The sequence below is a fragment of the Crinia signifera genome, chromosome 5, assembly GCF_055691185.1.
Source record: "Crinia signifera chromosome 5, ASM5569118v1, whole genome shotgun sequence".
Classification (NCBI taxonomy): Eukaryota; Metazoa; Chordata; class Amphibia; order Anura; family Myobatrachidae; genus Crinia; species Crinia signifera.
In genome coordinates, this window is record NC_139221.1 from 221,045,131 (window position 1) to 221,060,577 (window position 15,447).

At 44.6% G+C, this 15,447-nt stretch overlaps 1 protein-coding gene across 1 annotated transcript; it reads left to right on the plus strand.

The window, feature by feature from the left end:
* Positions 1-5,988: 5,988 nt before the first annotated feature.
* On the plus strand, positions 5,989-6,769 carry LOC146079650 (uncharacterized). Its single transcript, XM_083186336.1, has 2 exons — positions 5,989-6,096; positions 6,177-6,769. Exons 1-2 carry the CDS (start codon positions 6,003-6,005, stop codon positions 6,749-6,751), a joined length of 669 nt encoding a protein of 222 aa, XP_083042462.1. The 5' UTR covers positions 5,989-6,002; the 3' UTR covers positions 6,752-6,769.
* The last annotated feature ends 8,678 nt before the right edge of the window (positions 6,770-15,447 follow it).

Here is a 15,447-nt window from a genome sequence, read left to right on the forward strand (position 1 = left end):
ACTGCAAAAATTATTTGTAGGGAATAATCAATATATGGATATTAACAGTATATAAGATATATAGCTGGTTCCTAGGCTTTCACACCTTCCAGGGTTAATGTTAGCATTCATTTGCCATTGGTAGGGCATAACTTTTCTGGATATTGTGCCCTATTCAGCCCTGAATGCTGCTGTGCGAATTTCCTCAGTGGGCGAATATTACTAGAGTGTGCATGCATCTGGGCTGCAAAATGCGTGTGTGATTCCGGCTAGCGAAGAAATCCCGCTACTATTTCCTTCAGTAGCCATTCGCAAGGTGATTGACAGGAAGTAGGCATCTTGGGGTGTTAACCAGCCATTTAGTGGGAGTGCCAAGAAAAACTCAGGCGTGCCAGAAAAAAACACTAGGCATGACTAGGAAAATGTAGGCATGTTTATGACTTCAACTGCAGCCCCGACAGGCCTGAATTATTTGCCGAGTAAGTCCATGGCTATGAAATGCTTGCTGTGAGTGGTGACCAGTGGAAAAAAATTATAGATGGTGACTGTCTGACGATATTTTTGGACATATTTACTCGGCTCTGAAGTATTCTCTAGCCATACACATCTATCCGCACAGCGTGCACATCAATTGGCAAGGGGTGATTTCACTATAGCGGGGCAGGGTCTACCTGATGGCTGGCTGCTGCTATTCGCAGCCCAGCAATCAGGTCTGAATTGGGCCCATTGTGTCAGGTGTCAATGAGAAAAGTGGAGTTTTGGGTGTAGTACATAATCAGTAGTTTACAATTAGTGAGATTTATATGTTGGTCCGTTAGAATAAACAACTCAGTTCTTGCCAAGAGTTTCATAATTATGACATTATGGGGTTTATCTACACAATAATACAATGTTTTATGAGCTATCCAGCACTCCTGAAAACCTTCATAACCTAGATTGCACAACATCATTTTTTAATGGGTTGCAGACATCATTTATTCACAAAATATGCCATATTGTATGATCTGTAGGCCATTGCATTAAGTATTTGGACAGCATGTCACTCTTGGATTAATTTCTAAGTGCAACTGACAATGATAAACACCTTTATTACAGTTACCAGTATATAGAATGCACTCCTGCTATGATTCAATTACGTGTGCTTTATTTAAAATCTATTTTACAGATTTCATGTCAATTATTTTTTCATATGGTGAAAATTGTTAGGGACATTTTCAGCGAGGTAAATAATAGTGCTGAAATGCATAGCATATGACAATCTTGCTCCTTAGTTTAATGAGATATATACAGAAAACTCATCGTAAGCCTTTCTCAAGCAGGAAAAGCATCCCCATGGAAACAGCTATTTCTTGTAAATCCAATATTCTCACACATTCAGTACACACTCTCATTCCAGACAGATTTGTTAGCACTTCATGGCTTTATGCTTCAAATTGTAGTCATGTTTATTAATCATACCTTTGCCATGATAGTACTAAATAGTCCAAGATTCACAGCAGAGTTGTGTACACTGCTGGCCAACTGTTTAAAGAACTAGTAAGGATTGCAAAAAAATAGGGGACATTGTGTATGCCCAATAGAGACAACACTATGGCCCTTATTCTGATCGGTGCGGACTTTCCCGAATTCTTACGGTGCGGTCCGCACGCCACGCTGTGCGGCGGCGTGCGGGCTTCGTCCGTAGAAACGCCCACGTGTCCTCCGCATTCGGACGGACTCACTCTTTAAGAACAGGGCGTGTGTACGGACGACATACAAACCGTGCGTGTGCGGTGGAAACGTACAGATTCTTGCACGGTCTTCCCGCACAAGCACGGTCTTACCGCGTCAGAACGTACGGGAAGCTGTCCGTACGCCCCGATGCGGAGTATTTACGCTCAATCCCACACTTTTTTACTGAGTACACACAGCGATCACATGACCCACTTAGGCAATTAGCCAACCTCCTGAAAAAGGGATTGTTATCAATTTCAATCAATTAAATGCTCATCTATACTGACCCACATTCCTACTACATTCATGACACACATTAACCCTTACAGCATGTGACCCTAACATACATCTAGATACACTATGTACATTTTGCTTATTTTAAAGATTTTAAACAACTTACACATATACTTTAGCATGTTAGAAAAAAACACTGACAACTTTGAACTTTAAATAACGATTTATTACAAAACACATTTCAAAAACACATAATTAATTTTCTGCATCAACGATGCTGTCCATTAGTGCCAACATTTGGCGCATCAGGCCTCGCAGACGAAGGAGGGCCCCACGGCGACCCTCCTCTGCTTGGGCAGGCTCATCTGTGGAGGAAATTCAAATTGAAAAATGACTAATGATATTCATGCATACATTTAACATAGTCAAACCTACTTTTTAAACATGCATTGTGACAGGTGTGTGTGTGTATATATATATATATATATATATATATATTTATATATATATATATATATATATATATATCTATATCTATATATATATATATATATATATATATATATATATATATATATATATACACACACACATATATAACTATATATATGAGACATACACCTATACATACATGCATACATACTACATGGAAAGCCTGATTTTGGCCCTCTACCCTTTACTCTGTCAAACACCTCACAGTCATACTGCTCCTTCTCAATCCAAACCCACCCATGACAAAGCTGTGAGAAGCATGTCACGCGCTGCACCAATCACAATTCTGTCTGTTATATGATGGAGCCTGGCAGGGGAGTTACACAACTCTCAGGAATGCTCAGTACATTTGTGCAATCAAGCATGGCTTGCCTGCTGATGGTCTGCTCCAGAAATCATTGTCAGAATGCCAGTTAGGGGAAGCTGCAGCACTAACCCACTCCCATGCTCAAAAGCATTACTAAGACCAAATCAACACACAATTATGGTGCAAAACATACATGCAGACCGCAGGGGGTGGTTAGCTAGAGGACGGCCCAGGGGCACTGACCACTTGTTACTCCAGTCGAAGCCACGCCTGTCCATACTCCATTTATGCCATACTGAATCTAGTTTACAAAGATCAATCACCAGTAAACTCTACTCACCTAGATGAGGCTACAGATTGTATGCAACCAGCAGGGACTTGTAACCCTTACATGAGCAAGTCATCACTTTCTTCCTGGATACAGATTAACTACACAGGTTCAGTGGCACTTAAAATCGACCTGAAAGCCATCCGCACAACCTGTGTCATTAATATGTGTCCAGGATGAAAGGGATGGTTTGGCCACCCTATCTAACCCCAAAGTGTGTCTGTTGCTACCCAATTTGTTGTTTGCCTTTATAGTATTTTCAAACACATTTGAATCAACAGTGCTACATATCAAATAGTGGATGACAAAAGGAATAATGATTCTTTATGTATACATACCACTTTCGGCCGCCTGCTCCACCTCACAGGCCTCCTTTATCCTCCCCCTCTTCCTGGGCCTCCTCGGCTGGCACGACCTCCTCCTCGGCTGCCACCTCGTGGTCGAAAGCCACCACCTCCGCCTCCACTGCCCACACATCCTCCACCACTTCATCCCTTTCCTCCGCCACCCCTTCTTCAGTTTCTCCCTCCTCGCCCATAGCTGGCTCCGCCTCCTCCTGGGCCTGGGACGCCTCTGCCTCCTCCCGGGCCTGTCTTGCTCGATCACGTGCTGTGTTTGGGATAAATCAAAAAAGTGCCAATTAGTGGTAATTTGTATTAAGCCTTATCAACCTAGAAATGCAAAGGTTATAAGTACTGATAATTGTACAGGCAAACAGCTCCTTAGTGGCCTTTACAAAACACAGCCTGTAACATGGCAGGTATGCTGTGACATTTGGCCCATTGTAAGCATCACAAGCATTAATCCTCCCCAATAACATATTTTATGACCATTACAGGGTGTCAAACAGGAAGTAGCACACATATATTGTATGCCATGTTTAACTCATGGATCAGGCAGGTTACCTTATTGGTTGAAAAATGGTCATGTCAGCAATATTGTACAATTGGGCATTTAATGGGTAAACACTTACATCGAGCAATGCTGGCCCGTATTTGCTGGAGCTTATCAGGCTGGCACCGCCTGAGATCAGACCATCGCCGCTCCAGCAGTGCGATGGTCCTGCGCACCTGGGTGTGCGCGAATATGCGCCTGCGGGCCGCTGCATATGCCTGGCGCTTCTGCCGGTTTGTAATAAAAGGGCCGGCACGCCCCAGCCTGGTCTCCATAACGGAGACCAGAGTTCGCAGCTCCGCGGAAGAGAATGGGGCTGCTCTCCCATAGGCCGCCATCTTAGCAATGGCACAAATCAAACAATCATGTGCTGTCATTGGTTGATCAGAGTGATATTTGGTATTAACTTTATTGTTCATTTTTACACTAACAGCGTGTATGCGCCAGAACAGACGGCTAACCCATTGCATCGCACACCCATCCAAAACAGACAGTGTAAAATAAGATGGAAACACATTATATATAATCTATACCATCCACCAAACACGGGTAGAAGCACCAGGTGAAATAGTCTGCATCAGTAGACACTTACACCTAACTCCACAAGGTTCTAAACAGCTATTTTATAATGAAAGCTATGCAGCAGAAACATAGCAAATAGTGGCAGACCTTTTACAAAAATTAGCCCATGCTGCCATGTGTACACTTACCTTCTACTGGCCCCTACTACAGAGGTGGAATGAAAAGTAGCTAGCATCCAACCTGAATTTGGAGTGCTTTCACATGTGATTTGGATGCTAGCACTGATTACTTGTGGCTAAGTGGTGGACTGGATTGACATATGGAATGGGTAGTGTCAGTTGTACTACATACCAAACAAGTGCACAGTACAGATGTACATTCAAATATACAGTTCATGTGTGACCTCTGTTTTATTTTGTAATTGGTGTTGGAATCTGCATTTAGCTACTAAATCTGACTTACTCAGTTTTCCTGGTTTTTGAGAAATATTTTTCCACACCAAGGGGCGTCCCGTATGCGCCGCACGGTTGACGCTGGCGTACGGAACGCGGCCGTACGGAATGCAGGTTGCAGCTGATTAACGCCAATTACAGAAATAGTATTTAAAGTTGTCCTAGAAAGGCAAACAGTTGTTGCAAACATGGCTGGCTCAGAGTCAGAGGAAGAACAGGTGGTGCAGAATCTCTTGTCCCGCATGGAAGCCAACACCACCTATGTCCCCCTCAACCCAGAGCAGCCCGATGGGCCATCAACATCAGGCCAATCAGCAGCTGGCCCATCCTCAGCATCAGCAGAATCATTGGGAACACAGCAGGTGGCTTCCCAACAGAGTAGCCAGCCCAGCACTTCAAGTACACCAACCGGTGGCCGTGCCCGTGGCCGTGGCCGTGCCAGTGGCCGTGCCCGTGGCCGCAGTCGGGCAACAGAGGAACCAACCACAAGAAACATGGCATATGAACCGCAGGAGCTTGACATCCTGGTGACCCGGGCACGTGATTTAATAGAGTGCCCAGCGGTAAAGTTGACACACACAAGGAGATGGAAGATCTGGGAGGAGATAACGGCGGAGATTAATGCAGTGGCTCCACAAGTTCGTGAGGCGGAGCACGTTAAGAAGAGGCAAGTACATGTGTGTTACATTTGAGCAGTACAAGTCCAGTAATGTTTACATTCAATATTAGATGGAGTTGGTCAATGTGTGTTCACGTTGCTTGGAGGCACAGACATGTTGGCCATGACATTGAATTGATAGTTATTGGAGGGTGACTGTTGTTGTATGTTCTAAGGGTTGGTTTTAAAAATGAATATAATGTAAGTTTGGTGTCAGTAGGCACATGTTGTATTATGTTTCAGATTGCAATGGGTGCTACAGCAAACATGAGGAGTTACATGTATTAACATGTACACTTTGATTGCAGGTGGCACGACTTCAAAGGCAACCTCAAGAAGAAATTGACCGAGCGATGGCAACACAGCCACACCTCTGGGGCTGGCCCCATGCCTGGCAAGCTGAAGCTCACCCCCCTGGAAGAGATGGCCCAGTGCTGCATTGCAGTGGAGGAGGTCCGGGGGGTGAGCACCATAGACAGCGAGTCCCCAGCGGAAGTGATGGCTTCTACGCTTGAAGGTAATTATTTGGCAGGCCATAAGTAGATGTTTTGAATTTGGCATGGAATGTGTGCTAATTGGTAATTTCTCGTTCAACAGCATCCCCACCGCTTGGTCCAGATTCTCTTGAGGAGGTTGTGGAGTCTGTGCCACCTGGCCCCAGTAGCAGGCCCGTGCAGCAGCAGCCGGAAATGTCCGCGGCTGAATTGTCCACGTGGGGCCGTGTGCTAGACAGTATTGTGCAGCAGGGAGACTCGGCATTCGAGCGGGTGCGTAGGGCCGAGGAGGTGCTGCAGGGTTTGACCACCAGCCAGCAGAGTATTGCTGCGAGCCTGCAGGCTATGAGTGCCAGCCAGCAAGCTATGAGTGACAGCCAGCAAGCTATTGCTGCTAGCCTGCAGGTGCTGGCTGATCAAGCCCTGCGGCAAAATGAACTCCTCCTCCGCCATAATGAACTTATGGTGGAGCTAGTTACCACCAATAGGGTCCTAATGTCACCCGCTTCGGGTGCTTTACCAACATCATCACTCCCTGCTGCCAGAGGGGGAAGAAGATCCACCCCCTCCCCAGCATGTGCTCCACGTGACCCACCATCTGACTGTGGCCGTGGGCGAGGCCGAAGAGCTGCTGCACGTGGCAAGGAGCCTGCCAGGGGCAAACGTGCCCGCAAATGAACTTGTGTCCCCATTAATCTCCACCGTTATGTCTTCCCAAATCTTCCATTGAGCTGTGTGTGTCAGCATCCTGTGTCAAAATCCGTGCCGAGGGTCACCACATTTGCCCGCGGTTCAAATGTCATGTTTGGTTCCTCTGTTGCCCTGTTTGGGCTAGCATTACTGTGTGCTGTACTTGAAGTGTTGGTGCTGTACTTTTGTTATGAAGCCACCTGATGTGTTCCTAATGATTCTGCTGTGGCTATTTATTATATATTATTTACTTTTAGTCCTGTTATGGTACCATTTGTCTTGTGATGTTTTTGTCATTTTTGGCAAAGTTTCTTTAATAAATGTTATTTTGGCCCCACAAATGTCTGTATTAATTGATACACGCAGAAGTGACACGTGTATTAGTATTATTAATATTAAGTTGTGTGGATTATTTGCTGTGTAAAAGTGTGTGACAAGTGCAGCATGTAATGTTCCCTTTAAGCTGCAATGCTTCCAATTGTAGCAGTGAGAAGCGTGTCATTAACAAGTAATGAGTAAAGTAGGTGATTGTATTGGGTTCAGCTGACATTGGTTGTGTTGCGTCCGTCCTGATTAGGCGTTCCGATTGCCTAGCGCATGACCGAGTGGTGTCCGCAAAGCAATACTAGCCTTTTGGACACCGCACATTTCTACCCTTTTTGTTCGCGTGCATTCGGCGTGCTGTCCGAATGCACGCCTACCCAAATATGTGTACTCCCCCGTGTCCGCCCATGTTTCCACCCAGTTTAGCCCACTTTGAAACTACGCCCCTGTGTCATTCCGCATGACGCCCATAACACACCCATATTGGCCGAATGATTGCGGTGCACATTTCTGTACGGTATTAGTGAGAACAAGTACGGAGACCATACGTGGCACATGCGCATTGCGTTCCCCACGCATGCGCAGACGGCTAAAAAACGCGATCCGAAAGAATTCGGGAAAGTACGCACCGATCAGAATAAGGGCCTATCTGGCTGTGTTTAGTTATACCATCTGTGATCCATTGTTACGCCTTTCTGAGACTAATCTTAAAATCCAGATCTGATCAGCACAGTGAATATTTTATCATTATTTATTCAACATGTTTTTTTTTTTTTTAATTCCCAATGCCAAATCCACAGTCTAATTCCCTAAATATTTTGGTACCAATACAGTATGTACCACAAATGTTTGGTCCTGCAAGACCCAGCCAAATAATCTATTGATCTAATCTTTATTATGTTGTACCCGACCTGGGAGACATCCGTGGTGCATATCTACCCTATCTACTGTCCTTATAATACTCATGTTTTCTCTTCCCTACACTCTGCTTTTATTTTCTTGGAGCATAGCATTGACCCCACTGTTTGTCAGCTAGTGCCAGTATCAGACAATTTATAATTTATATATATGCAAAACCACTGGGAAACTTGACAGGTCCAGATACTATGGCCTGTGAACCAAGGCTGGATTAAGGGCCTAATGGGCCTGGAACTGAAAATGCTCAAGAGCCTATTATGAGAAGTGGAGGAGGTGAGGCCAATGCCATGTAGGCATGTATAACCTATACACTATAAGCCCCAGTGTCTCCCTAAATATATAAAAGTACAAAAATTGCATAGTTGTGTAAAATTCAATACAATTTTATTACATATGATTTATGGCCAACCTTGTGACCATCTGATGTCTGTCTTCTGTTTAGTATTCTGTCATGATAATGGGCCTTTATTTAAGTGGAGGCCTGGAGCTGCAGCTCCACCCACCCCATTGTTAATCTGGCCCTGGTGTGAACAAGTATGTAATGAGTGTAACATGCCCCATTGCAAATATCTGGTTTACTTTACTATCTCTGATGTGCTTGGACATGTTATATTGGGGATGTGGCTGTTATTGGAAGTCATAATCTCCCCTGGTAAGTCCTGGTCCTGGTTTCCCAGGCCCCATACACAGATACACTTCTGCAGGCCTGTCTATAATGTCAAATGTCAGGATAACACCACAACCCCGCCTCCCCCACCCACTGGGGCACTCTTCTTTCTGCTCCTTCTGTTATATGTGACCCAGCTAACTCCCTTATAGTCATAATCTCCCATGCCTCAGACTCCTGAGACTCTCAAATACCTTTTCAAGTTTTCTATAGATATTGATGCTGTCAGATGCTCATATAGATTCTGGTTTGGATGCACAGCAGTTGTGTATCCCAAAGTTCTGTGCTGGCCGCACCACCTAAGCACATGATGTTTAGATAACATGGAAAGGGGAAATAGCTACCATCAACGGTAATTACAGCAATGTGTGAAGGGTCCTAAGGACACTCTGGGTGGCACTACAGTAGAGATTCTAGGTCCCTACTAACCAGTTTCAGGGTCCACGGGGCAGCAGCTGGAGAGCCAACCACAGGGTGGAGCTGCTTGCTATCCCCTTAATACAGTATGTCACTGTAAATGCAAATCCAAAAGTGAATGCTTCTCATCATTTACATCAAAATATACAGTGAACTACAAGAAGTCATCACATATAGTGTGGCGAGCGCAGCAAGCCACCGAGCCCCATGCGTGACGAGCATAGCGAGCCTGCGAGGGGCATCGCATTACTTCACATGTATTCCGCGTCCTCTCAAGGGGCTCGCTGCTCTCGCCATGATTCGGGCTCGGTGGCTCGCTGCGCTCGCCACACTATATAGCATCAGCTCCATGCCGACGTGGATAGTGGGGGTATGAAAAGGTCGGAGGACGCGTACCGCCGCCCCTCGCGGGCTCGCTGCATTCGCCACACTTCGGGTTGGCGTTGATAGTACGGGTGGCGTGGGGGTGCTTTTAACATTGTAAGCACCTATTATGGTGCTTATACAATTATTTATCTTATAGGGGGCACATTTAACATTGAAAGCACCCATTAGGGCGCTTATACAATTTAAAAACGTATACCATTGTATATGCCATACAAGGGCATACAATTCGATGGTATACAATTTAAAATTGTATAACATCGGCTAACATCGCATCGCATACCATCGTATGCCTTATGGTATGCGATGCGATGGGCGCCGTGCTAGGAAACAAGTACCATATTAAAATTATGGGAAGTATTGGAATTTGGTGTATACAAAAGGATCAAATACTTTTAGATAATTCCAGATAGATATATATATATCTCTCCTGATGAAGTCCAGCCGATTTGACAGGCAGTAAGCGACGAAACGCGTTGAGAGCGGTCTGTGTTCTATTACAGCACCTTCATGTAAGCTATTTTTTTATTTTATGTTTACTTTGTACACCTTTGACAATAAACTCCTTTTGAATTATAATTGGAGTTTTTTCTTTTATATTTATCACGTGGCACTGATGGTTTTGGACCCTGTATAAACCCATGGGACACTATTGCTGTAAAAGGCTGAATTGATCTCTGGGCAATATCCTGGTAACCCAAGGACAGGAGTTCCAAACATCATATATTGATGGGCACTTTATCACCTTCCTCACGGTACGCATAACCATATATTCACCAAAAATTTGGAAACTCATTTATCACACTAGAGAGCGCTGTTTCTCGCCCCTTTTTTCCAGTACACATTTGAGACGTCACAACAAACGCCTTACGGAGAAACTTAGCAGCCACCTACACACAGGACTGTGATATTAGAAGAAGACTCTTCGCTACAAATCCTTATTGGACTGTTATAAATCAGAACTCTCTGGGTAGACGCGCTATACAGTACCCTCTTTCTAGATATATATATATACTTTGTAGTGTGGCCGAGCACGACCTCCAGAGCAGGTTGCTTGTCGAGTGCCTTCATCAACATGTAGTATGGACTTCTTTGGCAAAGAAGGCAGCACTCCAGACGGATTTCAAAAGTAGCAAAAACTTTTATTGAGACAATCAGCAACGTTTCAATACATAAGTGGATCCTGATGAAAATACTTACGTATTGAAACATTGCTGATTGTCTCAATAAAAGTTTTTGCTACTTTTGAAATCCTTCAAAGAAGTGTGTGTGTGTGTATATATATATATATATATATATATATATATATATATATATATATATATTAATGAATGATTGTGTATTATATTATTGAATACATTTATATTAATAATTTAAGATTTGAAATACTGTGTGTAGGGGACCAATTGGACGCCTATAGAATGTTTGTATACTATTGAACCACTTGAGCAGGTACAGTATGTGACCTATGTTTTGTGAATTTATGATCATTTGGTAAACCCAAAATAAAGAGTAATGGTGATTCCATAAATTTTCTTAGTGATTTAATTACGACTGTTAGTCTATTGTCTTGGAATATGATTTAAGTAAACCAACTCATTTAAGGCCAGTTCATTAATGGTCCTATATTTTTGGACATATTTTGGGTAACTTTATTCTGGCCTGTTGAAGCCGCTTTCCTGTGGGACCTTTCTTAAGGGAAATAATATTATTATTTATTATTATTTATCATTCTAAACTTCTTTGAGGTATGTAATAAGAACTATCTGATGTTTTGAGTGTTAATATTGAGATATTTGCCCATCCAACGGCAACCATACTTTTTGATTATTTTTAGGAATCAAGCCCTTATACACCTATACCTTTTGCGGCCATAGAACCAACCTATCAGTATACCTGCTAACTAATTAAAAGGTAGGTGTTCTGTTTAAAACATTATACTTAATTAAACCTTTTAACTGAGTTTGCCTAGATAGCAGAATTTAAGGCTATATTATCTGTAGAGGCCTAATTTTGTAGTAAAAGGGCTAATTGATTCAATCCTCCATTAGCCAGAACATAAAGGACTCGGCTATCCAGAACAATCCTGGATCTGTACCTACACATTTACTCTGTCGAGATTGCCAAACTATTATAGGTATGCGCTTCTAATTGAAATACCTTGCCTTCTCTATTGTCAAAATATCTAAATTGTGTGACGCTATTATTATCTTTGGACCTTGATGTCCTCTGTTCCCCATTTCATAGGTCATTCTCTAATTTTCTGTACTTTATGTATCTGTTATACTGATTAGTATAAACTTGACCACAGAAGTCCCATATTGTTTTTAAGGATAAAGTATGCTCCATGTACATATTAATGTATTATGTTCTTGTACACCTTGTAGCTAAATACCTGAAGAAGTCCCCTAGAGGAAGAAACGTGTCAGTGGATACAACATGTCTTATTCCAATTGTACAACAAATGTCATTATTGAGCATTTTTATTGAAAAAAAGAGTTTTATTGAAAAGAAAGACTTTTAATAAAGAAATATTTTTTTTTATATGGACAATTGTGTTAATAATACTGGTGAAACCAAGGGCCTTATTCTGGTCGATGCGTAAATTTTAGAATTCTTTCGGATGGCGTTTTTTAGCCGTCTGCGCATGCGTAGGCAACGCTATGCGCATGTGCCACGCACGGTCTCCATACTCGTTCTCACTAATAACGTACAGAAATGTGCACCGCATTCACTCGGGAAATATGGGCGTAATATGGGCGTCATTCGGAAGTACACAGGGGCGTAGTTTCAAAGTGGGCTAAACTGGGCGTAAACATGGGCGTACACGAGGGAGTGCACTAATTCTGGTAGGCGTGCATTCGGACAGAACACCGACTGCAAACGAACCAACAGGCAGGAAATATGCGGTCTTCATAAGCAAGTTTCACTTTGCGGACACCACTCAGTCATGCGCTAGGCATTCGGATCGCCCAATTAGTACGGCCGCACCTGAACCACTGTCAACTGAACACAATACAATCCACTCCTCTCCTCATTACTCATTAATTACACTCTTTTCATTGCTTCAATTGGAACCATTGCAGCCTAAATGGACCATTACAAAACACACAAATATATGCTGAAAGCACGGCTGCATTTTTTACACACATTTACACTGCAAGCAATGGACAGAACTTGGTGTCACTAATATAAATATACATGTCACTTTTACATTCAGCAATAACAGCACACATTTGGGGATCAAATGAAAAATTTATGACAGTTAGGGAAAGCATAACATTTTAATAGCATGTTATTTGGCACATGCCAAAAAATAAAGGTACCATAACAGGAATGTACAAAACAAACAAAAATGTACAAAAATGTATTCTTTTTATACATAGCCTCAGCAGAATCATTAGGAACACATCAGGTGGCTTCACAAGAAAACTATAGCACCAACACTTCAAGTACAGCAGACAGTAATGGTAGCAGAAAGAGGGCAACAGGGGAACCAAACAAAACATTTGAAACGAGGGCAAATGTGGGTACCCTGTGCACGGGATTGGGTTGCACACATGAAGCTGACACACAGTGCAAAATGAAAGATTTGGGAAGACATATGGGTGGAGATTAATGCGGAGCCAAGTTCACTTTCGGGACCGTTTGGCCCTGGTAGGGTCCTTGCCACTTGCAGCAGCTCCTCGGCCACGGTCACTTTGGGATTGTGGGGCAGGTGGAGCAGATGATGTGGAAGGAGGGGATGGTATTCCCCTTCTGCCAGCAGGGAGTGCTGGTGTAGGGAATGCACCAGAAACGACTGACAATAGGGCCCTATTGGTGTTAAGTAGCTACGCAACAAGCTCATTATGGCGGAGGAGGAGGTCATTTTGGCACAGGGCTTGCTCTGCCAACACCTGCAGGCTGCCAGCTATGGACTGCTGGGTGGCAGCCATGGCCTGCTGGGTGGCAGCGATTGTCTGCTGGGTGCTGACAATACCCTGCATGACCTCCTCGGTCCTACACAGCCGCTCTGATGCTAAGTCTCCCTGCTGGCGAATCTGCCCAAGCATCTGCACCCACCTGTCCAAATCCTGTGTGGCCGTTGGCTGCTGCTGCTGCACATGGCTGGCACGTGTGGCAGGTGGCACTGTCTCCTCCGCCTCCTCAAGAGTATCACTCCCACACGTTGTGTCACGGCTAAAGGGCTGGATGGAGTCGTGTGGTGCACAGGAACCGGAGACGGACCAGGAGGAGTAGGATTGAAACGTGCAGGTTTAATAACGGATTTCATAAATGATAAACTTCACTCAAATACTTCTTTAAGTGCCAGTTGGAATAAATTAAATAGAGTCCAGCACAATACTAATAACGGGCAGGGAAATCTGGAAACGTATACTTGGTGAGCCAGAGTACATAGATGAGGATCCGGAAGGAGGTTGATTTGATGACAGAAGAAATGGATCCGGATGACTGAAAGATGATGGAATGAATGAGTTGTATGAAGGAGGACAGCGGGAAGCTGTGCAGGGTAATTCTGGGACACAAGCAGGAACAAGCACTAGGTAGGACTTGCAGCATTGGTGTCAGGAGAAAACTTCCTTGTAGCAAGATGCAGGGAGCAAGGCACCAGAGTCAGGAGAGAAAGAGCCAGGATCCGGGAATCAGCTAGGAGTTGTGAATGACTCCAAAGACTCATTGCACTGACACTGAACAGCCTAGGCAGATCCCCTATATCCCCAGGGGATGGCTGCCATTGGCTGTCAGCACAGGATGAGGAGGGAACCTCCACTCTGGGCCAATCTGTCTCCTGCCCTCAACCAAGATGGCGACGCCGGCCTCCCGGCACCACTACTGCTGCCATCCCTACCCAGAGCTGCCGCTACCCGCACACCGCAGACCGGAGCCTGCACACGCTAGCCGGCGGCGGGCGCGGACGGGTGAGTACTGTACCCGCCGCGCTCCGTCGCGGCTACGTGTGACAGTACCCCCCCTTTTCAGGGTGACCCCAGGGCGCCTATGGGCCTTGTGCGGATTTCTCTGGAGAAATTGCTTTACCAGTTTTGGAGCGTGCAAATCAATGGAATCCACCCAAGAGTTCTCTTCGGGACCAAACCCAACCCATTCCACCAGATACTGGGTACGAGAATTGCGGCAACGAGAGTCTATAATGCGTCTTACCTCGAATTCAGCCCCACTTTCGGAGTTAATCTTGGGCGGTTTGGGAATCTTCTTTTGATAAGAGTTCAACCTTAAAGGCTTGAGGAGGGACACATGGAAGGAATTCGAAATCCTTAGGGAAGGAGGAAGTTGAAGTCTATAAGCGACAGGATTAATGACTTGGATGATAGGGTATGGCCCAATGAACCGGGGAGCCAGCTTCATAGAGGGCAGACGGAGGCGTATATGGCGGGTAGACAGCCATACCCGGTCTCCGACTTTCAATCTGGGCGCTGCCCTTCTTTTCCTGTCTGCCATCCTCTTGTATCGGGCGGAAGATTTAAGAAGAGCGGTGTGGACATCCGACCAGATTTTAGCAAAGCGTTGTAATGAAGTGGTTGCTGCAGGAACTTCGGAAGAGGATAATTCTGAGAAATCCGGAGATCGTGGATGTTTGCCGAATACTGTAAAGAAGGGGGTGGTTCCGGAGGAAGAGTGATAGGAGTTGTTATGCATATATTCTGCCCACGGGAGAAGATCCACCCAGTCATCTTGGGAAGACGAGACAAACAGTCGGATAAAGGCCTCCAAGTCTTGATTCACCCGTTCTGTCTGGCCGTTGGTCTGGGGATGAAAGGCAGTGGAAAACTTGAGTTTGACCTGTACCGCGGCACAGAGAGCTCTCCAGAACTTTGCAACGAACTGTACTCCGCGGTCGGATACAATCTCTTTGGGCAGTCCGTGAAGTTTAAAAATGGTTGAGATGAATAGCTGAGCCAGTACTGGAGCAGAGGGGAGACCTTTTAGTGGGAAAAAATGGACCATTTTCGAG